The sequence below is a fragment of the Salvelinus alpinus genome, chromosome 1, assembly GCF_045679555.1.
Source record: "Salvelinus alpinus chromosome 1, SLU_Salpinus.1, whole genome shotgun sequence".
NCBI classification, from domain to species: domain Eukaryota; kingdom Metazoa; phylum Chordata; class Actinopteri; order Salmoniformes; family Salmonidae; genus Salvelinus; species Salvelinus alpinus.
This window is the reverse complement of record NC_092086.1, coordinates 29,832,593-29,857,187: the sequence shown is the minus strand read 5'-3', so window position 1 is coordinate 29,857,187 and position 24,595 is coordinate 29,832,593. Positions and strand designations below refer to the sequence as shown.

Genomic DNA, 24,595 nt, shown 5'->3' with positions numbered 1-24,595 from the left:
CAGGTGCATGGTGGCTCTGGGTTGTATCTGCCTCCCAATGCTCCAGCACTACCAATGAGCCTGGCAGCCATTTTATTTTCTCAAAGACCACTTCCGTGGTGGCCGTCGCACCGTGAGGTCTTCAAGGCAGAGAGCTCTGTAAATGGTGTAAATCATTTTGTTATTTTTTGTGTTTTTTGTTTCATTATTAAAATACTTTTGGGGGGTTTGACTCCTCTGGGGTTTGATCACTTAAATCTCATGGTCTTGACTCTCAGAGTTGAAGAATTGGGATGAAAAGTCAATATTTTTGGCTTATAGCTAGCTAGCTGGCTGTTTAGATTTAAATAATGTAGCCCTGGCTTTATTGTTTCATCTGTCAGGAAGAATAACAACAAGTACAGCATGCTGTGTCCAGAGATGGCAGAATAGTTTTTATCATTTCATCATTAGTAAACATTCATTCAAAAACTTTGACTAAAATCCGGTGTTTCTGTGTCAAAGTTTAAAAAAAATAGATTTCAGTCTTCTGTGATGTATATATAGTGTAATATTGGGATGTTAACTAAAAATTCAATACATTTCAACTATATATGACATGGTGCAGGTTTCTTCTTTATTTTAAGTCCATAACCATGTGTGTGAGCTGTATGCTTTTGTTTCAAAGTAGATTTATTTAAGACTACTAAGAAACACTCTGTGTGGCCCTGATTTAGCCCCCTGCAGTAAAAGGTTAACTGCTGCCAAGATGTGGTGGCTTTTCGTGTGCTTTTCAGCAACCATGGCATCACCCAGGTGGGTGCTATATGTTTGGCAATGGAGGACCAGTACCTACGGAGGAGCGGGTCCTATGGAGGACCAGTACCTACGGAGGAGCGGGTCCTATGGAGGACCAGTACCTACGGAGGAGCGGGTCCTATGGAGGACCAGTACCTACGGAGGAGCGGGTCCTATGGAGGACCAGTACCTACGGAGGAGCGGGTCCTATGGAGGACCAGTACCTACGGAGGAGCGGGTCCTATGGAGGACCAGTACCTACGGAGGAGCGGGTCCTATGGAGGACCAGTACCTACGGAGGAGCGGGTCCTATGGAGGACCAGTACCTACGGAGGAACGGGTCCTATGGAGGAACTGACCATGGTAAAAGCAGCTGTGGTGCCCTGATGAAGCGCTACAGGCCTGTTTGTCAGATTGTCTTTGTTTCTCTCTGGCTCTACCATCGATGTCCCTTCCCCTGAAGGTACACTGCATTTCCAATCCAAACTGCCTCAACTCAGGCTTTCATCAACTCAGGCTTTCATCCCAAACCAAATATAGACATTCAATCTCCATCTCTACCATCTCAATTTAAATGTGTTGTTTTCTGTTTTGATTTTTATGCACTATGAGATCATTTTCTGAAAATTAAATAAATCATTATTTTTATTAAACCCATAGAAAATGAAAATCCAATTTGAGATCTCTTCCTCTTTATCACCTCTAATTCGCTGGACAGAGTGATGGAGAGGTATGGTCTGTTTCCCTGGACAGAGTGATGGAGAGGTATGGTCTGTTTCCCTGGACAGAGTGATGGAGAGGTATGGTCTGTTTCCCTGGACAGAGTGATGGAGAGGTATGGTCTGTTTCCCTGGACAGAGTGATGGAGAGGTATGGTCTGTTTCCCTGGACAGTGTGATGGAAAGGTATTGTCTGTTTCCCTGGACAGAGTGATGGAGAGGTATGGTCTGTTTCCCTGGACAGAGTGATGGAGAGGTATGGTCTGTTTCCCTGCACAGAGTGATGGAGAGGTATGGTCTGTTTCCCTGGACAGAGTGATGGAGAGGTATGGTCTGTTTCCCTGGACAGTGTGATGGAAAGGTATGGTCTGTTTCCCTGCACAGAGTGACGGAGAGGTATGGTCTGTTTCCCTGGACAGAGTGATGGAGCGGTATGGTCTGTTTCCCTGGACAGTGTGATGGAGAGGTATGGTCTGTTTCCCTGGACAGTGTGATGGAGAGGTATGGTCTGTTTCCCTGACAGAGTGATGGAAAGGTATAGTCTGTTTCCTATCTCCCTGGACAGAGTGATGGAGAGGTATGGCCTGTTTCCTATCTCCCTGGACAGAGTGATGGAGAGGTATGGCTGTTTCCTATCTCTCTGGACAGAGTGATGGAGAGGTATGGTCTGTTTCCCTGGACAGAGTGATGGAGAGGTATGGCCTGTTTCCTATCTCCCTGCACAGAGTGATGGAGAGGTATGGTCTGTTTCCAATCTCTCTGGACAGAGTGATGGAGAGGTATGGTCTGTTTCCTATCTCCCTGGACAGAGTGATGGAGAGGTATAGTAAGTTTCCTATCTCTCTGGACAGAGTGATGGAGAGATATAGTCTGTTCCATATCTCTCTGGACAGGGTGATGGAGAGGTATAGTCTGTTTCCTATCTCTCTGGACAGAGTGATGGAGAGGTATGGTCTGTTTCCTATCTCCCTGGACAGAGTGATGGAGAGGTATGGTCTGTTTCCTATTATCTCCCTGGACAGAGTGATGGAGAGGTATGGTCTGTTTCCTATATCCCTGCACAGAGTGATGGAGAGGTATGGTCTATTTCCTATCTCACTGGACAGTGATGGAGAGGTATGGTCTGTTTCCTATCTCTCTGGACAGAGTGATGGAGAGGTATGGTCTGTTTCCTATCTCCCTGGACAGAGTGATGGAGAGGTATGGTCTGTTTCCTATCTCCCTGCACAGAGTGATGGAGAGGTATGGTCTGTTTCCTATCTCCCTGCACAGAGTGATGGAGAGGTATGGTCTGTTTCCCTGCACAGAGTGATGGAGAGGTATGGTCTGTTTCCTATCTCCCTGCACAGAGTGATGGAGAGGTATGGTCTGTTTCCTATCTCTCTGGATAGAGTGATGGAGAGGTATGGTCTGTTTCCTATCTCCCTGGACAGAGTGATGGAGAGGTATAGTATGTTTCCTATCTCTCTGGACAGAGTGATGGAGAGATATAGTCTGTTCCATATCTCTCTGGACAGGGTGATGGAGAGGTATAGTCTGTTTCCTATCTCTCTGGACAGAGTGATGGAGAGGTATGGTCTGTTTCCTATCTCCCTGGACAGAGTGATGGAGAGGTATGGTCTGTTTCCTATCTCTCTGGACAGAGTGATGGAGAGGTATGGTCTGTTTCCTATCTCCCTGGACAGAGTGATGGAGAGGTATAGTCTGTTTCCTATCTCCCTGCACAGAGTGATGGAGAGGTATGGTCTGTTTCCTATCTCCCTGCACAGAGTGATGGAGAGGTATGGTCTGTTTCCCTGCACAGAGTGATGGAGAGGTATGGTCTGTTTCCTATCTCCCTGCACAGAGTGATGGAGAGGTATGGTCTGTTTCCTATCTCCCTGCACAGAGTGATGGAGATGTGTGGTCTGTTTCCTATCTCCCTGGGCAGAGTGATGGAGAGGTATGGTCTGTTTCCTATCTCCCTGCACAGAGTGATGGGGAGGTATGGTCTGTTTCCTATCTCCCTGCACAGAGTGATGGAGAGGTATAATCTGTTTCCTATCTCACTGCACAGAGTGATGGAGAGGTATAGTCTGTTTTCCTGCACAGAGTGATGGAGAGGTATGGTCTGTTTCCTATCTCCCTGCACAGAGTGATGGAGAGGTATTGTCTGTTTCCTATCTCCCTGCACAGAGTGATGGAGAGTTATGGTCTGTTTCCTATCTCCCTGGACAGAGTGATAGAGAGGTATGGTCTATTTCCTATCTCCCTGCACAGAGTGATGGAGAGTTATGGTCTGTTTCCTATCTCCCTGGACAGAGTGATGGAGAGGTATGGTCTGTTTCCCTGGACAGTGTGATGGAGCGGTATGGTCTGTTTCCCTGGACAGAGTGATGGAGAGGTATGGTCTGTTTCCCTGGACAGAGTGATGGAGAGGTATGGTCTGTTTCCCTGGACAGAGTGATGGAGGGGTATGGTCTGTTTCCCTGGACAGTGTGATGGAGAGGTATGGTCTGTTTCCTATCTCCCTGCACAGAGTGATGGAGAGGTATAGTCTCTTTCCTATCTCCCTGCACAGAGTGATGGAAAGGTATGGTCTGTTTCCCTGGACAGTGTGATGGAGAGGTATGGTCTTTTTCCCTGGACAGAGTGATGGAGAGGTATAGTCTTTTTCCCTGGACAGAGTAATGGAGAGGTATGGTCTGTTTCCCTGGACAGTGTGATGGAGAGGTATGGTCTGTTTCCCTGGACAGAGTGATGGAGAGGTATGGTCTGTTTCCCTGGACAGAGTGATGGAAAGGTATAGTCTTTTTCCCTGGACAGAGTGATGGAGAGGTATGGTCTGTTTCCCTGGACAGGGTGATGGTGAGGTATGGTCTGTTTCCCTGGACAGGGTGATGGAGAGGTATGGTCTGTTTCCCTGGACAGAGTGATGGAGAGGTATGGTCTGTTTCCCTGGACAGAGTGATGGAGCGGTATACATGTATAGACCAAGGACACCCCTCTTCCTCTCCCTCTATCACCTCTACTCTTCTTCCCTCCTCTTCCCCTCTCCCTATCTCCCTCTCTTGCTCCCTCCCTTTCCCCCTATCCTCTCCTCCCATGTTTGTTCCCCAGGATGGAAAATCACTAAAGAGGTAGCTTAGCAACAGGCTGCTCTGTTTTTTGCTGGTGTGTTATTTTAAAGTAAAGACCCATCGAAAGGGACAGGAAGGGGAGGGGGGCAGTGCCTGAATATCAGCTCCATTTGGCTAGCCTATTTCCATCATAGAGGTGATTGTACTGTATATGTGCCTGTGTCAATGCAGGCCTGAAGAGAAGACTTGTGGTAAGAGATACTAGGTCTGACACTTAAACTGAGGATATACTGTGGTTCTGCTTTATCTTGCTGTATCTTGGCTGAACCACTGCTTTTATCCAGGAGATTGCATGTATCACTTTAACCCAGCTAGATATCATATTGTACAAGTAGCTGAATGTTGTCTCTTTAACCCAGCTAGATATCATATTGTACAAGTAGCTGAATGTTGTCTCTTTAACCCAGCTAAATATCATATTGTACAAGCAGCTGAATGTTGTCTCTTTAACCCAGCTAGATATCACATTGTACAAGCAGCTGAATGTTGTCTCTTTAACCCAGCTAGATATCATATTGTACAAGCAGCTGAATGTTGTCTCTTTAACCCAGCTAGATATCATATTGTACAAGCAGCTGAATGTTGTCTCTTTAACCCAGCTAGATATCATATTGTACAAGCAGCTGAATGTTGTCTCATTAATCCAGCTAGATATCATATTGTACAAGCAGTTGAATGTTGTCTCTTTAATCCAGCTAGATATCATATTGTACAAGCAGTTGAATGTTGTCTCTTTAATCCAGCTAGATATCATATTGTACAAGCAGCTGAATGTTGTCTCATTAATCCAGCTAGATATCATATTGTACAAGCAGCTGAATGTTGTCTCTTTAACCCAGCTAGATATCATATTGTACAAGCAGCTGAATGTTGTCTCTTTAATCCAGCTAGATATCATATTGTACAAGCAGCTGAATGTTGTCTCTTTAATCCAGCTAGATATCATATTGTACAAGCAGCTGAATGTTGTCTCTTTAACCCAGCTAGATATCATATTGTACAAGCAGCTGAATGTTGTCTCTTTAACCCAGCTAGATATCACATTGTACAAGCAGCTACATGTTGTCTCATTAACCCAGCTAGATATCACATTGTACAAGCAGCTGAATGTTGTCTCTTTAACCCAGCTAGATATCATATTGTACAAGCAGCTACATGTTGTCTCTTTAACCCAGCTAGATATCATATTGTACAAGCAGCTGAATGTTGTCTCATTAATCCAGCTAGATATCATATTGTACAAGTAGCTGAATGTTGTCTCTTTAACCCAGCTAGATATCATATTGTACAAGCAGCTGAATGTTGTCTCTTTAACCCAGCTAGATATCATATTGTACAAGCAGCTGAATGTTGTCTCTTTAACCCAGCTAGATATCATATTGTACAAGCAGCTGAATGTTGTCTCTTTAACCCAGCTAGATATCATATTGTACAAGCAGCTGAATGTTGTCTCATTAATCCAGCTAGATATCATATTGTACAAGCAGCTGAATGTTGTCTCTTTAACCCAGCTAGATATCATATTGTACAAGCAGCTGAATGTTGTCTCTTTAATCCAGCTAGATATCATATTGTACAAGCAGCTACATGTTGTCTCTTTAACCCAGCTAGATATCACATTGTACAAGCAGCTACATGTTGTCTCATTAACCCAGCTAGATATCATATTGTACAAGCAGCTGAATGTTGTCTCTTTAATCCAGCTAGATATCATATTGTACAAGCAGCTGAATGTTGTCTCTTTTACCCAGCTAGATATCATATTGTACAAGCAGCTGAATGTTGTCTCTTTAACCCAGCTAGATATCATATTGTACAAGCAGCTGAATGTTGTCTCATTAATCCAGCTAGATATCATATTGTACAAGCAGCTGAATGTTGTCTCTTTAATCCAGCTAGATATCATATTGTACAAGCAGCTGAATGTTGTCACTTTAATCCAGCTAGATATCATATTGTACAAGCAGCTGAATGTTGTCACTTTAATCCAGCTAGATATCATATTGTACAAGCAGCTGAATGTTGTCTCATTAATCCAGCTAGATATCATATTGTACAAGCAGCTGAATGTTGTCTCTTTAATCCAGCTAGATATCATATTGTACAAGCAGCTGAATGTTGTCTCATTAATCCAGCTAGATATCATATTGTACAAGCAGCTGAATGTTGTCTCATTAATCCAGCTAGATATCATATTGTACAAGCAGCTGAATGTTGTCTCATTAATCCAGCTAGATATCATATTGTACAAGCAGCTGAATGTTGTCTCATTAATCCAGCTAGATATCATATTGTACAAGCAGCGTAATGTTGTCTCATTAATCCAGCTAGATATCATATTGTACAAGCAGCTGAATGTTGTCTCATTAATCCAGCTAGATATCATATTGTACAAGCAGCTGAATGTTGTCTCATTAATCCAGCTAGATATCATATTGTACAAGCAGCTGAATGTTGTCTCTTTAACCCAGCTAGATATCATATTGTACAAGCAGCTGAATGTTGTCTCTTTAACCCAGCTAGATATCATATTGTACAAGCAGCTGAATGTTGCCTCTTTAACCCAGCTAGATATCATATTGTACAAGCAGCTGAATGTTGTCTCATTAATCCAGCTAGATATCATATTGTACAAGTAGCTGAATGTTGTCACTTTAACCCAGCTAGATATCATATTGTACAAGCAGCTGAATGTTGTCTCTTTAACCCAGCTAGATATCATATTGTACAAGCAGCTGAATGTTGTCTCATTAATCCAGCTAGATATCATATTGTACAAGCACTGGAACTAGAAGAATGACTAAACATACACAACTGTTTAAAGTAGGGAAGGTAAAGAAAGGCAGTTTCATCAGGATATAAAGCCCTCAAACTCACCTCTGGACCTGGAAGCCAGTTCCGCTGTATTTTTTATTGTTGCCCTCCAATCAGGGACTGATTTAGACCTGGTAAACCAGGTGTGTGCAATTCATTATCAGGTAGAACAGAAAACCAGCAGGCTCCGGCCCTTGTAAGGTAAGTGTTGAATACCCCTGCTCTAGAGGCACCCTTGCTTTGTGTTGCTGACCACTGAGAGAGATACTCTTTGCCATTACAACAGCACTCAACACATATACTGTACATAGGCTGTGAAGACTCACGTGGTGCTGATATGTGAGATTCTGGGGATAATATTTGGGGCCGTAGCATTGACCTTGTGGTTAATAAGGGAACTTCATTCCAGTGAAGTAGGCAATTAGGAGGTGGTATCGCCTGTCAGTTTCGGTTTTCATTCCTTCATTCCTCCTCATCCTCTTCTTTCTCTATCCTCCCTACACATCTTCCTCTGTTTCCTCTACTCCCTTCTCCAGGCTGTATCACAACCGGCCGTGATTGGGAGTCCCATAGGGCGGCACACAATTGGCCCAGCGTCGTCCAGGTTTGGCCGGGGTAGGCCGTCATTGTAAATAATCATTTGTTCTTAACTGACTTGCCTAGTTAAATAAAGATTTAAAAAATATAATAATTATTCTCCTCCCCCTCCTCTATCCTCCCGATATTCCTCTTCATCTCATTACTCCCATCTCCCTCTTCCTCCCTCCTTCCCACATCCTTCCTTCTTCTTTCTTTCCTCTCCTCCTCATCCACCTTCTTCCTTCATCCCCTTCACTTGGTCCTTCATCCTCTTCACTCACCCTTCCTCCTCGTCACTCGTCCTTAACCCTCTTCCTTTCCCTCTGCCTCTCTCAACAATGGATGTGGTGTCCTAGACATGAGGTAATGGTCTTCAAAATGAATTGACTTTTAACAGGAGCTTTACTTGTGTTTTCTACTCTTTCCAATCAAAGTGGAAAGAAGTCCACTACCTTTCTGCCCTCAATTTAACCCCTGGAAATGGCTTCCTTCTGGTAGCAGTGCTTAAGGGGTGATGGCATTGTCAACAGGAGAACAGTGGCTGTATGAGAGGGAGTGGTGAGGAGAAAACGTTTATTTTTTAAGTCCAGGTGCAGAATGACTGTCAGATTCTGGGTCAATGTGAATCGCGGGGCTTTTAAAAAGGCTAACCCGCACCAAGCATTCATAACTGAGTCGCAACGACCTAGGATGGTACTCAGGGGTGTGTGTGTCTGTGCATGTTCGTGTGCGTGTGTGTGTAATTTTAATGGCATAACCCTCCTGAGAGAACAAAGTTACAATCTATGGTTTAGTTCAAAATAAAAACAAGTCCCATTACTACAGTTGTCCTGTTACTATCTTAATTTATCACCACTATCACCACTACGGTCACCATTACCATCACCACCACCGTCACCATCACCCACACCGTCACCATTACCACCACCACCAAAATCACAGTCTCCATCACTGAATCCACACACCTGCCAGGTTGTTTTCTGAATGCTACAGTATGTTGCTCACACACACGCACACACACGCACACACACATGCACACACACAACCCCCTGCTGTCAGCTAGTCTAGGCTCCGTGCCAAGAACCAGGACAAACAAACACAAAGCGTAAAAACGGATTAGGTGTTTAAGTGCCAACGTGTTTGCTCAAGGCTACATCTGGGCATTTAAAGAAACTCACCACTTTAGCCCTCCCTCTCTCTCGACTGAGCAGGCTGAGAAACTGGTGTGAAATTGGGGCACCTGTCTCATAGCACGTGGGGTGAAGGTGGAGGTGGAGGGGGAAGCGGACCTGGAGGTAGGGAGGGTCTGTCTTGCTTGACTGTCTGGGGGAAGACTCACCTTCTGGGAGGCTGAGGATGAGGGAGGGGACTGGTAGGGAGAAAGGTACGGGAGGTAGGGATGTAGGGAGGGAGAAAGGTACAGGGGGAGGGAGGGAGGGAGGGAGGGAGGGAGGGAGGGAGGGAGGGAGGGAGGGAGGAGGGAGGGAGGGAGGGAGGGAGGGAGGGAGGGCAGTTAGTTAGAGGAGTCTGGGAAGGAAAAGGAATGAAGTCTGGAGATCCAGACCCTACTGGATCAACTCAACATATCTACATCCGGAGAGGTCATGCCCATAACGTGCACAATGGCCCCCATTTTTCAGACACATTTTCTAAACTTAATTTTTAAGCCCACTTTTTATCATAATTATTTCTAAGAAGAGTATCCCCCTCCCTTATACTCCCTAGTAAGTGGTTTCTTCCAAAGTGACCCAGGAGGAAAGATATGCTAGGCAGGACGCTAGATACTCTAGAGGTGCAGCACGTTAGATACTCTAGTGGTGCAGGACGTAAGATACTCTAGTGGTGCAGGACGTTAGATCCTCTGGTGGTGCAGGACGTTAGATACTCTGGTGGTGCAGGACGTTAGATCCTCTGGTGGTGCAGGACGTTAGATACTCTGGTGGTGCAGGAGGGTAGATTTTCTAGTGGTGCAGGACGTTAGATACTCTAGTGGTGCAGGACTATAGATACTCTGGTGGTGCAGGACTATAGATACTCTAGTGGTGCAGCACATTAGATACTCTAGAGGTGCAGGACGCTAGATACTCTAGAGGTGCAGCACGTTAGATACTATAGTGGTGCAGGACGTAAGATACTCTAGTGGTGCAGGACGTTAGATCCTCTGGTGGTGCAGTACGTTAGATACTCTGGTGGTGCTGCATGTTAGATACTCTGGTGGTGCAGGACGTTAGATACTCTAGTGGTGCAGCACGTTAGATACTCTAGAGGTGCAGGACGTTAGATACCCTAATGGTGCAGGACGTTAGATACTCTAGTGGTGCAGCATGTTAGATACTCTGGCGGTGCAGGACGTTAGATACTCTGGTGGTGCAGGACGTTAGATACTCTAGTGGTGCAGCACGTTAGATACTCTAGAGGTGCAGGACGTTAGATACCCTAATGGTGCAGGACGTTAGATACTCTAGAGGTGCAGGACGTAAGATTTTCTAGTGGTGCAGGACATTAGATACTCTAGTGGTGCAGGACGTTAGATATTCTAGTGGTGCAGGACATTAGATATTCTGGTGGTGCAGGAGGGTAGATGTTCTAGTGGTGCAGGACATTAGATACTCTAGTGGTGCAGGACGTTAGATATTCTGGTGGTGCAGGACTTTAGATATTCTGGTGGTGCAGGACTTTAGATATTCTAGTGGTGCAGTACGTTAGATATTCCAGTGGTGCAGGACGTTAGATATTCTAGTGGTGCAGGACGTTAGATATTCTAGTGGTGCAGGACGTTAGATCCTCTAGAGGTGCAGGACGTAAAATAATCTAGAGGTGCAGGACGTAAGATACTCTAGAGGTGCAGGACGTTAGATATTCTAGTGGTGCAGGACGTAAGATACTCTAGAGGTGCAGGACGTTAGATACTCTAGTGGTGCAGGACATTAGATATTCTAGTGGTGCAGGACGTTAGATATTCTAGTGGTGCAGGAAGTTAGATACTCTAGAGGTGCAGGACGTTAGATACTCTAGAGGTGCAGGACGTTAGATATTCTAGAGGTGCAGGACATTAGATACTCTAGAGGTGCAGGACATTAGATACTGTAGAGGTGCAGGACATTAGATACTCTAGTGGTGCAGGACGTTAGATATTCTAGTGGTGCAGGACGTTAGATATTCTAGTGGTGCAGGACATTAGATCCTCTAGAGGTGCAGGACGTAAGATACTCTAGAGGTGCAGGACGTTAGATACTCTAGTGGTGCAGGACGTTAGATATTCTAGTGGTGCAGGACGTTAGATCCTCTAGAGGTGCAGGACGTAAAATAATCTAGAGGTGCAGGACGTAAGATACTCTAGAGGTGCAGGACGTTAGATACTCTAGAGGTGCAGGACGTAAGATACTCTAGAGGTGCAGGACGTTAGATACTCTAGAGGTGCAGGACGTTAGATACTCTAGAGGTGCAGGACGTAAGATACTCTAGAGGTGCAGGACGTAAGATACTCTAGAGGTGCAGGACGTTAGATACTCTAGAGGTGCAGGACGTAAGATACTCTAGAGGTGCAGGACGTAAGATACTCTAAAGGTGCAGGATTAGATACTCTAGAGGTGCAGGACGTTAGATATTCTAGTGGTGCAGGACGTTAGATACTTAAGTGGTGCAGGACGTTAGATTTTCTAGTGGTGCAGGACGTTAGATACTCTAGAGGTGCAGGACGTTAGATATTCTAGTGGTGCAGGACGTTAGATATTCTAGCGGTGCAGGACGTTAGATATTCTAGTGGTGCAGGACGTTAGATATTCTAGTGGTGCAGGACGTTAGATATTCTAGTGGTGCAGGACGTTAGATACTCTAGAGGTGCAGGACGTAAGATACTCTAGAGGTGCAGGACGTAAGATACTCTAAAGGTGCAGGATTAGATACTCTAGAGGTGCAGGACGTTAGATATTCTAGTGGTGCAGGACGTTAGATACTCTAGTGGTGCAGGACGTTAGATACTTAAGTGGTGCAGGACGTTAGATATTCTAGTGGTGCAGGACGTTAGATACTCTAGAGGTGCAGGACGTTAGATATTCTAGTGGTGCAGGACGTTAGATATTCTAGCGGTGCAGGACGTTAGATATTCTAGTGGTGCAGGACGTTAGATATTCTAGTGGTGCAGGACGTTAGATATTCTAGTGGTGCAGGACGTTATATATTCTAGTGGTGCAGGACGTTAGATATTCTAGTGGTGCAGGACGTTAGATATTCTAGTGGTGCAGGACGTTAGATATTCTAGTGGTGCAGGACGTTAGATACTCTAGTGGTGCAGGACGTTAGATACTTAAGTGGTGCAGGACGTTAGATATTCTAGTGGTGCAGGACGTTAGATACTCTAGAGGTGCAGGACGTTAGATATTCTAGTGGTGCAGGACGTTAGATATTCTAGCGGTGCAGGACGTTAGATATTCTAGCGGTGCAGGACGTTAGATATTCTAGTGGTGCAGGACGTTAGATACTCTAGAGGTGCAGGACGTAAGATACTCTAGAGGTGCAGGACGTAAGATACTCTAAAGGTGCAGGATTAGATACTCTAGAGGTGCAGGACGTTAGATATTCTAGTGGTGCAGGACGTTAGATACTCTAGTGGTGCAGGACGTTAGATACTTAAGTGGTGCAGGACGTTAGATATTCTAGTGGTGCAGGACGTTAGATATTCTAGTGGTGCAGGACGTTAGATATTCTAGCGGTGCAGGACGTTAGATATTCTAGTGGTGCAGGACGTTAGATATTCTAGTGGTGCAGGACGTTAGATGCTCTAGTGGTGCAGGACGTTAGATATTCTAGTGGTGCAGGACGTTAGATATTCTAGTGGTGCAGGACATTAGATATTCTAGTGGTGCAGGACATTAGATATTCTAGTGGTGCAGGACGTTAGATATTCTAGCGGTGCAGGACGTTAGATACTCTAGTGGTGCAGGACGTTAGATACTCTAGTGGTGCAGGACATTAGATACTGTAGTGGTGCAGGACATTAGATATTCTAGTGGTGCAGGACGTTAGATATTCTAGAGGTGCAGGACGTTAGATACTCTAGTGGTGCAGGACGTTAGATATTCTAGTGGTGCAGGACGTTAGATATTCTAGTGGTGCAGGACGTTAGATATTCTAGTGGTGCAGGACGTTAGATACTCTAGTGGTGCAGGACATTAGATATTCTAGTGGTGCAGGACGTTAGATACTCTAGTGGTGCAGGACGTTAGATATTCTAGAGGTGCAGGACGTTAGATATTCTAGAGGTGCAGGACGTTAGATACTCTAGTGGTGCAGGACGTTAGATATTCTAGTGGTGCAGGACGTTAGATATTCTAGAGGTGCAGGACGTTAGATACTCTAGTGGTGCAGGACGTTAGATATTCTAGTGGTGCAGGACGTTAGATATTCTAGTGGTGCAGGACGTTAGATATTCTAGTGGTGCAGGACGTTAGATACTCTAGTGGTGCAGGACATTAGATATTCTAGTGGTGCAGGACGTTAGATACTCTAGTGGTGCAGGACGTTAGATATTCTAGTGGTGCAGGACGTTAGATATTCTAGCGGTGCAGGACGTTAGATACTCTAGAGGTGCAGGACGTAAGATACTCTAGAGGTGCAGGACGTAAGATACTCTAGAGGTGCAGGACGTAAGATACTCTAAAGGTGCAGGACGTTAGATACTCTAGAGGTGCAGGACGTAAGATACTCTAGAGGTGCAGGATTAGATACTCTAGAGGTGCAGGACGTTAGATATTCTAGTGGTGCAGGACGTTAGATACTCTAGTGGTGCAGGACGTTAGATACTTAAGTGGTGCAGGACGTTAGATTTTCTAGTGGTGCAGGACGTTAGATACTCTAGAGGTGCAGGACGTTAGATATTCTAGTGGTGCAGGACGTTAGATATTCTAGTGGTGCAGGACGTTAGATATTCTAGCGGTGCAGGACGTTAGATGCTCTAGTGGTGCAGGACGTTAGATATTCTAGTGGTGCAGGACGTTAGATATTCTGGTGGTGCAGGACGTTAGATATTCTAGCGGTGCAGGACGTTAGATGCTCTAGTGGTCCAGGACGTTAGGTGCAGGACGTTAGATATTCTGGTGGTGCAGGACGTTAGATATTCTAGCGGTGCAACTCACCGTTAGATATTCTAGTGGTGCAGGACGTTAGATATTCTAGCGGTGCTGTTCTAGTGGTGCAGGACGTTAGATATTCTAGCGGTGATGGACGTGAGATTCTAGCGGTGCAGGACGTTAGATATTCTAGTGGTGCAGGACGTTAGATATTCTAGCGGTGCAGGACGTTAGATATTCTAGCGAGGTGCAGGACGTTAGATATTCTAGTGGTGCAGGACGTTAGATATTCTAGCGGTGCAGGACGTTAGATATTCTAGCGGTGCAGGACGTTAGATATTCTAGCGGTGCAGGACGTTAGATATTCTAGCGGTGCAGGACGTTAGATATTCTAGCGGTGCAGGACGTTAGATATTCTAGTGGTGCAGGACGTTAGATATTCTAGCGGTGCAGGACGTTAGATATTCTAGTGGTGCAGGACGTTATATATTCTAGTGGTGCAGGACGTTAGATACTCTAGTGGTGCAGGACGTTAGATATTCTAGTGGTGCAGGACGTTAGATATTCTAGTGGTGCAGGACATTAGATATTCTAGTGGTGCAGGACGTTAGATATTCTAGTGGTGCAGGACGTTAGATATTCTAGTGGTGCAGGACGTTAGATACTCTAGTGGTGCAGGACGTTAGATATTCTAGAGGTGCAGGACGTTAGATACTCTAGTGGTGCAGGACGTTAGATATTCTAGCGGTGCAGGACGTTAGATATTCTAGTGGTGCAGGACGTTAGATGTTCTAGTGGTGCAGGACGTTAGATATTCTAGAGGTGCAGGACGTTAGATACTCTAGTGGTGCAGGACGTTAGATATTCTAGCGGTGCAGGACGTTAGATATTCTAGTGGTGCAGGACGTTAGATGTTCTAGTGGTGCAGGACGGTAGATATTCTAGTGGTGCAGGACGTTAGATACTCTAGAGGTGCAGGACTTCCGAGGATTCTAGAGGATTTCCGCCCTGACATCGCTCATCCATATGTATATAGTCTTAATTCATTCCTACTTAGATTTGTGTGTATTGGGTATATGTTGTGTAATTTGTTAGATATTACTAGTTAGATATTACTGCACTGTCGGAACTAGAAGCACAAGCATTTCACTACAGCTGCAATAACATCTGCTAATCATTTGTATGTGACCAATACAGTTCTATTTGATTTGATCTGCCAGGGATGGGCAGGATTCACAGGATTCGCAGGAGGTTGTTTTTAAATGAATTTGATCAAGCTTTGTAGCCTATTGACTCCTTATTGATGAATAAATTAAAATAAAATAAATTGTTTCTCTGTAATAACTAGCAATTTAATTAAATTGGCTTTAGCTAGCCAGCTAGATAGGTTCCCAATCTCCCAAACTCATAACTCACTACCAAGCCATTTCAGGCTGTCATATAAAATAATGGGTGTATGACACCCTGTCTACATCAGTTGCCACAACATGGCTTTTTGGATTTAGTTCATCCAAATTTACACTACAGTTTCAGAACACTGGGGTTGAGAAACACTACAGTTATAGAACACCGAGGTTGAGAAACACTACAGTTATAGAACACCGGGGTTGAGAAACACTAAAGTTATAGAACACCGGGGTTGAGAAACACTACAGTTATAGAACACCGAGGTTGAGAAACACTACAGTTATAGAACACCGAGGTTGAGAAACACTACAGTTATAGAACACCGAGGTTGAGAAACACTACAGTTATAGAACACCGGGGTTGAGAAACACTACAGTTATAGAACACCGGGGTTGAGAAACACTACAGTTCTAGAACACCGAGGTTGAGAAACACTACAGTTATAGAACACCGGGGTTGAGAAACACTACAGTTATAGAACACCGGGGTTGAGAAACACTACAGTTCTAGAACACCGGGGTTGAGACACACTACAGTTATAGAACACAGAGGTTGAGAAACACTACAGTTATAGAACACCGGGGTTGAGAAACACTACAGTTATAGAACACCGGGGTTGAGAAACACTACAGTTATAGAACACAGAGGTTGAGAAACACTACAGTTATAGAACACCGAGGTTGAGAAACACTACAGTTATAGAACACCGGGGTTGAGAAACACTACAGTTATAGAACACTGGGGTTGAGAAACACTACAGTTATAGAACACCGGGGTTGAGAAACACTACAGTTATAGAACACCGGGGTTGAGAAACACTACAGTTATAGAACACCGAGGTTGAGAAACACTACAGTTATAGAACACCGGGGTTGAGAAACACTACAGTTATAGAACACCGGGGTTGAGAAACACTACAGTTATAGAACACTGGGGTTGAGAAACACTACAGTTATAGAACACCGAGGTTGAGAAACACTACAGTTATAGAACACCGGGGTTGAGAAACACTACAGTTATAGAACACCGGGGTTGAGAAACACTACAGTTATAGAACACTGGGGTTGAGAAACACTACAGTTATAGAACACCGAGGTTGAGAAACACTACAGTTATAGAACACCGGGGTTGAGAAACACTACAGTTCTAGAACACCGGGGTTGAGAAACACTACAGTTATAGAACACAGAGGTTGAGAAACACTACAGTTATAGAACACCGGGGTTGAGAAACACTACAGTTATAGAACACCGGGGTTGAGACACACTACAGTTATAGAACACCGGGGTTGAGAAACACTACAGTTATAGAACACCGGGGTTGAGAAACACTACAGTTATAGAACACTGGGGTTGAGAAACACTACAGTTATAGAACACCGGGGTTGAGAAACACTACAGTTATAGAACACTGGGGTTGAGAAACACTACAGTTATAGAACACCGAGGTTGAGAAACACTACAGTTATAGAACACCGAGGTTGAGAAACACTACAGTTATAGAACACCGGGGTTGAGAAACACTACAGTTATAGAACACCGGGGTTGAGAAACACTACAGTTATAGAACACCGGGGTTGAGAAACACTACAGTTATAGAACACCGGGGTTGAGAAACACTACAGTTATAGAACACCGGGGTTGAGAAACACTACAGTTATAGAACACCGGGGTTGAGAAACACTACAGTTATAGAACACTGGGGTTGAGAAACACTACAGTTTGCACCCATCTCCATTTATCCAGCTGTGTCTCCAAAAAAATACTACCCTCCTGAGAGTTCAGCCAAATGAACAGGTAATTCCACTGTCTACTATCTACTGTCTATCTGTCTGTGAGGCACTTACATTCCACACACACACACACACACACACACACACACACACACACACACACACACACACACACACACACACACACACACACACACACACACACACACACACACACACACACACACACACACACACACACACACACACACACACACACACACACACACACACACACACACACACAGAGAGAGAGAGAGAGATACAGACAAAGACACACACACATGAAACCATACATCACTCCAACAATATGCCCCTAATGTTATTTCCTGGCTGACGTGATGGTGATGTTCATTAAAGTGTTTGTTCAATTTAAAACCAGTCAAGAAGTCATGTGTCATTTATAGGGAAGGTCGTTTTCAAAATTCATCAAGGCATCTTGTTGCGGGAGACAAATGCCTTGTAATTACGGCGGTAAATGACAAAAGTGTACGGCGAACAGGAGTGAACGGAAATGAACGGGAGCGCATGCCACACGTTGATCAGCTCCAATCGTTTTGGAATGCAAAGCATGTTATTAAGGTGAGTCACCCTGACTCCCACCACGGGTAGACAGTTAGGTGTGTATGATCCTGTTGTGTTTTTCACACAATTTAATCACAGACTATTCTTTGCTGGCGCTGCGCTGTGTTAATGTATTCTGCCTCACACCCAACCCCTGTCCAACCCCCAGCCCCAACAGTGTGTCTTAATGAGCAGCTAACACATAACATCAGGTGACTGTGTGGCTGGAAACCTGGATAAATCCCATTATGCCTCACTTTCCTCTGGGTCACTAACAGCCCCTAATCTAACAGGAGGATGAAGAAATGTGGCCTGTCTCCAAGGGCGCTCGCTGTGTTCTACAGGAGCACCATCGAGAGCATACTTTCAGGCTGTATCCCAGCCTGGTACGGCAACTACACACACTAGCCAATAGCTTCTACCCCAGAGCATCAGGCTGCTGAACAGCCACCACTAGTCAGCTACCTGAATTTCACTGTACCCTGTAATTACCTCTGTAACTCTGTACATGTGACTATTAAATGAATCTAATCTAATAGCCTGACTGATCAAAACAGTATGGACTAAATGTTCAAATCCGGGTGCTGCAGGATTATTTTGCTGTGACAATATAGGTCAGATTATGATCCTACATCTGTCTGTAGTGAAGTCTATAACCACCAAACACAACTGGATCCACAATACCACAGATTGTGGTTGAATGGTATGCAGCAATGCATTGAATAACAGCAATTGTCCCAGTGAATTTCCTCCTTGAACAAGACCATGTGGCATGTAATCGAACACCCATTCAAAGGCAGTATTGAGTGAATACTGGCCTGAACATAGCGGAATAGTCACTTCCAACACTGACAATGTTGTATTTATTCAAAGCCAATGCGATCTTTATACTTGCACTTAAAAATAAACGTATTCTCATGTCCATATCTGTAACCTTGAATTATTTACACATCCCCATGGCTTCCACAGCTGTATTTAGACAGTTCCCACTGCCTGTCTTCTACATCCCCATGGCTTCCACAGCTGTATTTAGACAGTTCCCACTGCCTTGCTTCCACATCCCCATGGCTTCCACAGCTGTATTTAGACAGTTCCCACTGCCTGTCTTCCACATCCCCATGGTTTCCACAGCTGTATTTAGACAGTTCCTACTGCCTGTCTTCCACATCCCCATGGCTTCCACAGCTGTATTTAGACAGTTCCCACTGCCTGTCTTCTACATCCCCATGGCTTCCACAGCTGTATTTAGACAGTTCCCACTGCCTGTCTTCTACATCCCCATGGCTTCCACAGCTGTATTTAGACAGTTCCTACTGCCTGTCTTCCACATCCCCATGGCTTCCACAGCTGTATTTAGACAGTTCCCACTGCCTGTCTTCTACATCCCCATGGCTTCCACAGCTGTATTTAGACAGTTCCCACTGCCTGTCTTCCACATCCCCATGGTTTCCACAGCTGTATTTAGACAGTTCCCACTGCCTGTCTTCTACATCCCCATGGCTTCCACAGCTGTATTTAGACACTTCCCACTGCCGGTCTTCCACATCCCCATGGTTTCCACAGCTGTATTTAGACAGTTCCCACTGCCTGTCTTCCAAGTGTGAACGACTGAATGTAGTGCATCGGGCACATCCAGTTTGTTTGTCAATTCACACACCTCGATAGGACTAGCGAGTCAATTCACACACCTCGGTTGGACTAGCGAGTCAATTCACACACCTCGATAGGACTAGCGAGTCAATTCACACACCTCGATAGGACTAGCGAGTCAATTCACACACCTCGATAGGACTAGCGAGTCAATTCACACACCTCGATAGGACTAGCGAGTCAATTCACACACCTCGGTTGGACTAGCGAGTCAATTCACACACCTCGGTAGGACTAGCGAGTCAATTCACACACCTCGGTTGGACTAGCGAGTCAATTCACACACCTCGATAGGACTAGCGAGTTAATTCACACACCTCGATAGGACTAGCGAGTCAATTCACACACCTCGATAGGACTAGCGAGTCAATTCACACACCTCGGTTGGACTAGCGAGTCAATTCACACACCTCGATAGGACTAGCGAGTCAATTCACACACCTCGGTTGGACTAGCGAGTCAATTCACACACCTCGATAGGACTAGCGAGTCAATTCACACACCTCGATAGGACTAGCGAGTCAATTCACACACCTCGGTTGGAGTAGCGAGTCAATTCACACACCTCGATCGGACTAGCGAGTCAATTCACACACCTCGGTTGGACTAGCGAGTCAATTCACACACCTCGATATGACTAGCGAGTCAATTCACACACCTCGGTTGGACTAGCGAGTCAATTCACACACCTCGGTTGGACTAGTGAGTCAATTCACACACCTTGGTTGGACTAGCGAGTCAATTCACACACCTCGGTAGGACTAGCAAGTCAATTCACACACTTCGGTTGGACTAGCGAGTCAATTCACACACCTCGGTTGGACTAGCGAGTCAATTCACACACTCAGTAGGACTAGCGAGTCAATTCACACACCTCGGTTGGACTAGCAAGTCAATTCCCCTACCTCGGTTGGACTAGCGAGTCAATTCACACAACTCAATTGGACTAGAGAGTCAATTCACACACCTCGGTTGGACTAGCTAGTCAATTCACACACCTCGGTAGGACTAGCGAGTCAATTCACAGACCTCGGTTGGACTAGCTAGTCAATTCACACACCTCGGTTGGACTAGGGAGTCAATTCACACACCTCGATTCGACTAGCGAGTCTGAATGTTAGTTTACGGAAGGCAATTTGCTAAACGGGGGTGCTGTGGGATTATTCAAGATACTCTTTGAAGAGGGAGGGTATCAGATGTTTTTGGAAGACGGGCAGGGACTCTGCTGTCCTAGCTTCAGGGGGAAGCTGGTTCCACCATTTGGGAGAATAGCTTTGACTGGTCTGAGAGGGTGCTGACCTCCTGTTGGTGCGGGAGAGCCAAGAGACCAGAGGTGGCAGAACAGAGTACTCGGGTTGGGGTGTACGGTTTGAGCATAGCCTGAAGGTAGGGAGAGACAGTTTCTCTTTCTGCTCCATAGGTAAGTACCATGGTCTGTAGTGGATGCGAGCTTCGACTGGAGCCAGTAGGATGGGCTGTGGAGTGGGGTGACATGGGAGAACTTGGGAAGGCTGAACACAAGGCGGGTTGCGGTGTTCTGGATCAATTGCAGGGGTTTGATGGCACAAGCAGGGAGCCCAGCCAACAGCGAGTTGCAGTAGTCCAGATGGGAGATGACAAGTGCCTGGATTAGGATCTGCGCCACTTCCTGTGTGAGGTAGGGTCATACTCTATGGACGTTGTTGAGCATGAACCTGCAATACCAAGTCAGTGCTTTGATGTTTGGAGAGAACGACAGGATGTTGTCCAGGATCACGCAAAGGTTCTTTGCACTCTGTGAGGGGAACACTGGAGTTGTCAACCGTGATGGAAAGGTTATGGAGCGGGTAGGCCTTTCCCGGGAGGAAGAGCAGCTCTGTCTTGTCCACACTCACACACACAAACCAGCCTCTCTCTTGCTCTCTCTCTCTCTCCCTCTCTCTTTCTGTCTCTCTCACTCTCTCTCTCTCGCTGTCTCTCTCTCTCTCTCCCTCTCTCTCTCTGTCTCTCTCTCTCTCTCTCCCTCTCTCTTTCTGTCTCTCTCACTCTCCCTCTCTCGCTGTCTCTCTCTCTATCTCTCTCTCTTTCTCTCTCTCTCTCTCTCTGTATCTCCCTCACAGTTAAACCTCTCTCTCTCAATTTCAATTTAAAGGGCTTTATTGGCATGGGGAACATATGTTAACATTGCCAAAGCAAGTGAAATAGATAATAAACAAAAGTGAAATAAACAATAAAAAATAACAGTGAACATTACACATATTATGTCTATATACAGTGTTGTAATGATGTGCAAATAGTTATAAATAAACATAAATATAGGATGTATTTACAATTTCTTCTTCACTGGTCGCCCTTTTCTTGTGGCAACAGGTCACAAATCTTACTGCTGTGATGGCACACTGTGGTATTTCACCCAAAAGATATATGAGTTTATAAAAATTGGGTTTGTTTTCAAAATCTTTGTTGGTCTATGTGATCTGAGGGAAATATGTGTCTCTAAAATGGTCATACATTTGGCAGGAAGATTGAAAGTGCAGCTCAGTTTCCACCTCATTTTGTGAGCAGTGTGCACATAGCCTGTCTTCTCTTGAGAGCCAGGTCTGTCTACGGCAGTTTTTTTGTTAATTCTTTCCAATGTGTCAAGTAATTATCTTTTTGTTTTCTTATGATTTGGTTGGGTCTAATTGTGTTGCTGTCCTGGGGCTCTGTGGGGTCTGTTTGTGTTTGTGAACAGAGCCTCAGAACTAGCTTGCTTAGGGGGCTCTTCTCCAGGTTAATTTCTCTGTATGTCACGACCTCCGCCGAAGTCGGTCCCTCTCCTTGTTTGGGCGGCGTTCAGTGGTCGACGTCACCGACCTTCTAGCCATCGCTGATCCACTTTTCATTTTCCATTAGTTTTGTCTTGTCTTCCATCACACCTGGTTCCAATTCCATCAATTACATGTTGTGTATTTAACCCTCTGTTTCCCCCCATGTCCTTGTCGGTAATTGTTTGTTGTAGTGCTTGTGCACGGTATGCTGGTATTTACCGGGTTTTGTTTGACCCATTTATTGTATTGTTCTGTTGACGGTAGTTTATGGATATTAAACGACACAGTTGTAAATCAGTTTTCGCTCTCCTGCGCCTGACTTCTCTGCCGCCAGTACGCACCTCACTCCACTGTAGGTGATGGCTTTGTTATGGAAGGTTTGGGAATCACTTCCTTTTAGGTGCTTGTCGAATTTAACGTCTCTTTTCTGGATTTTGATAATTAGCGGGTATCGGCCTAATTCTGCTCTGCATACACTATTTGGTATTTTACGTTGTACACAGTGGATATCTTTGCAGAATTCTGCATGTAGAGTCCCATTTTGTGAATTCTGAATTCTGCATGGTGTTTGTCCCATTTTGTGAATTATTGGTTGGTGAGCAGACCCCAGACCTCACAACCCTAAAGGGCAATGGGTTCTATAACTGATTCAAGTATTTTTTTGCCAGATCCTAATTAGTATGTCAAATGTTCTGTTCCTTTTTCATGGCAAAGAAAACCCTCTCGCTCCACCCGCAGACACAGTAACTCTGGGGGGCTGTATGTGTGTGCGTGTGTGTGTGTGTGTGTGTGTGTGTGTGTGTGTGTGTGTGTGTGTATGCGTGCGTGTATATGAGAGGGTAGTACCCTCACACCACTCACTCTCAGCTCTCTCTCCTCTACCCTCTGCCCTCTGACATCTGAAGAGATGGATCTGGAAGTGGAGGGGCAGGTCTACTGTACACTCAGACAGAAAAGCAGGGGGAGAGTCCCTGAATCCCTGACAAGTTTTAACCAAATTCTAATTGGAAGGCCGCATATTGGTAAGGACCCCCACCAGCAACAACATGATACAATGAATGAAAGCCAGGAGATTAATATCTGCAGCCCATGTAACCCCTCACACTTACTGTAGCTCACTAATAGAGACAGATATGGTCAAGAGCCTCTTGCCTCTGGGGAGACACTACTAGACAGAGAAAGGGGTTAACCGTGTTTTTTTAGCCTCAGAAGAAACAGGGTTAGAAAAACCCCACCTTCCTGGCAAGCAGACATTAACAGAGACAGGAGGGCAAAGAGCCATTTACTGCTCTGCTAGTTATTAAACTCTGCCTGTGTCCCAAATGGCACCCTATTCCCTATGTAGCGTCTGGTCAGAAGTAGTACACTGTGTAGGGAATAGGGTTTCATTTGGGACACAGCCTTACACTAACTGACACAGAGGGTTAGAAACAATCACACTGCACCACCTGCAGGTTGGCATTTACTGGGATGACGCATGTACTGGAGGCAGCTCTGCAGGGTGATTTTAAACCTAACCCTAACCTGAACCCTAACCTAAACCACACTGCTAACCTTATGCCTAACCATAACCTTAAATGAAGGTAGACTCCCTGATCCTAACAGAGACAGAAGGTAGAAGCAGCCCTTACCTCCGGGCAGACTGATGGGGCCACAGCCCTGGCCCTCTGGGTCCTCCTCCACCATGAAGACGGTCTTCATGCAGAGCTTCCAGAGGCCAAAGTGGGCCGTCTCACAGGTGGTGTTGAACTTGTCAAACGGCGGGCTCAGTACAGTCCAGTGGTCCGTCACCATGGCAGCCAGCATGCAGGAGATGCCCACCAGGATGACGAAGAACATGATCTTCACCTTGGTCTTCTTCTCCTCCAACATGGTGCTGAGAGTGTATGAAGTGTGTGTGTGTTGTTGTGTATTATAGTAAAGGTCCCTGTGAGGATGTCTAGCTCCTAGAAAGCAGTATTAAGAATTAGTCTTCTCCAGCAGCCTCAATAAAGTACGAAACGTCTCCTCTCTCTCTCTCCAGCTCTCTCCATCCACAGATCTCTGCTTCTGCTCGAAGAAAAGAGGCCAGATAACAGTGCCCTAGATTCCTACTCTCACTCTCCCTCCCAGGAACATGTTTACAGTGTTTAGCCCGAGTCTATACAGCACTGCTGTGAAGAAGGATGTGAAATATTTACCAAAACCGTCCCCACTTTGACCAGTCTGAGCTACTTGGGGTCAGGGGTTAGGTGCTGTGATGGGGTACAATCGAACGAGACAGGTTGAGGGCTCGATCTGGTTTAAGCTTTCATACGACATTGAAGATTCAGAGGTGGAAAAGACTAATATCTAAGCCAAAGTAAATATTGCACACATT

General features: G+C 45.3%; 1 protein-coding gene across 1 annotated transcript in view; it reads right to left on the bottom strand.

The window, feature by feature from the left end:
* Positions 1–24,383, bottom strand: part of LOC139572936 (voltage-dependent calcium channel gamma-1 subunit-like) — a 29,221-nt gene extending 4,838 nt beyond the window's left edge. The window contains exon 1 of the mRNA XM_071395832.1: positions 23,868–24,383. Coding sequence (XP_071251933.1) covers positions 23,868–24,108 — 241 coding nt within the window. The 5' untranslated portion in view covers positions 24,109–24,383. The remainder of the gene's footprint in view (positions 1–23,867) is intronic.
* Positions 24,384–24,595: the final 212 nt, after the last annotated feature.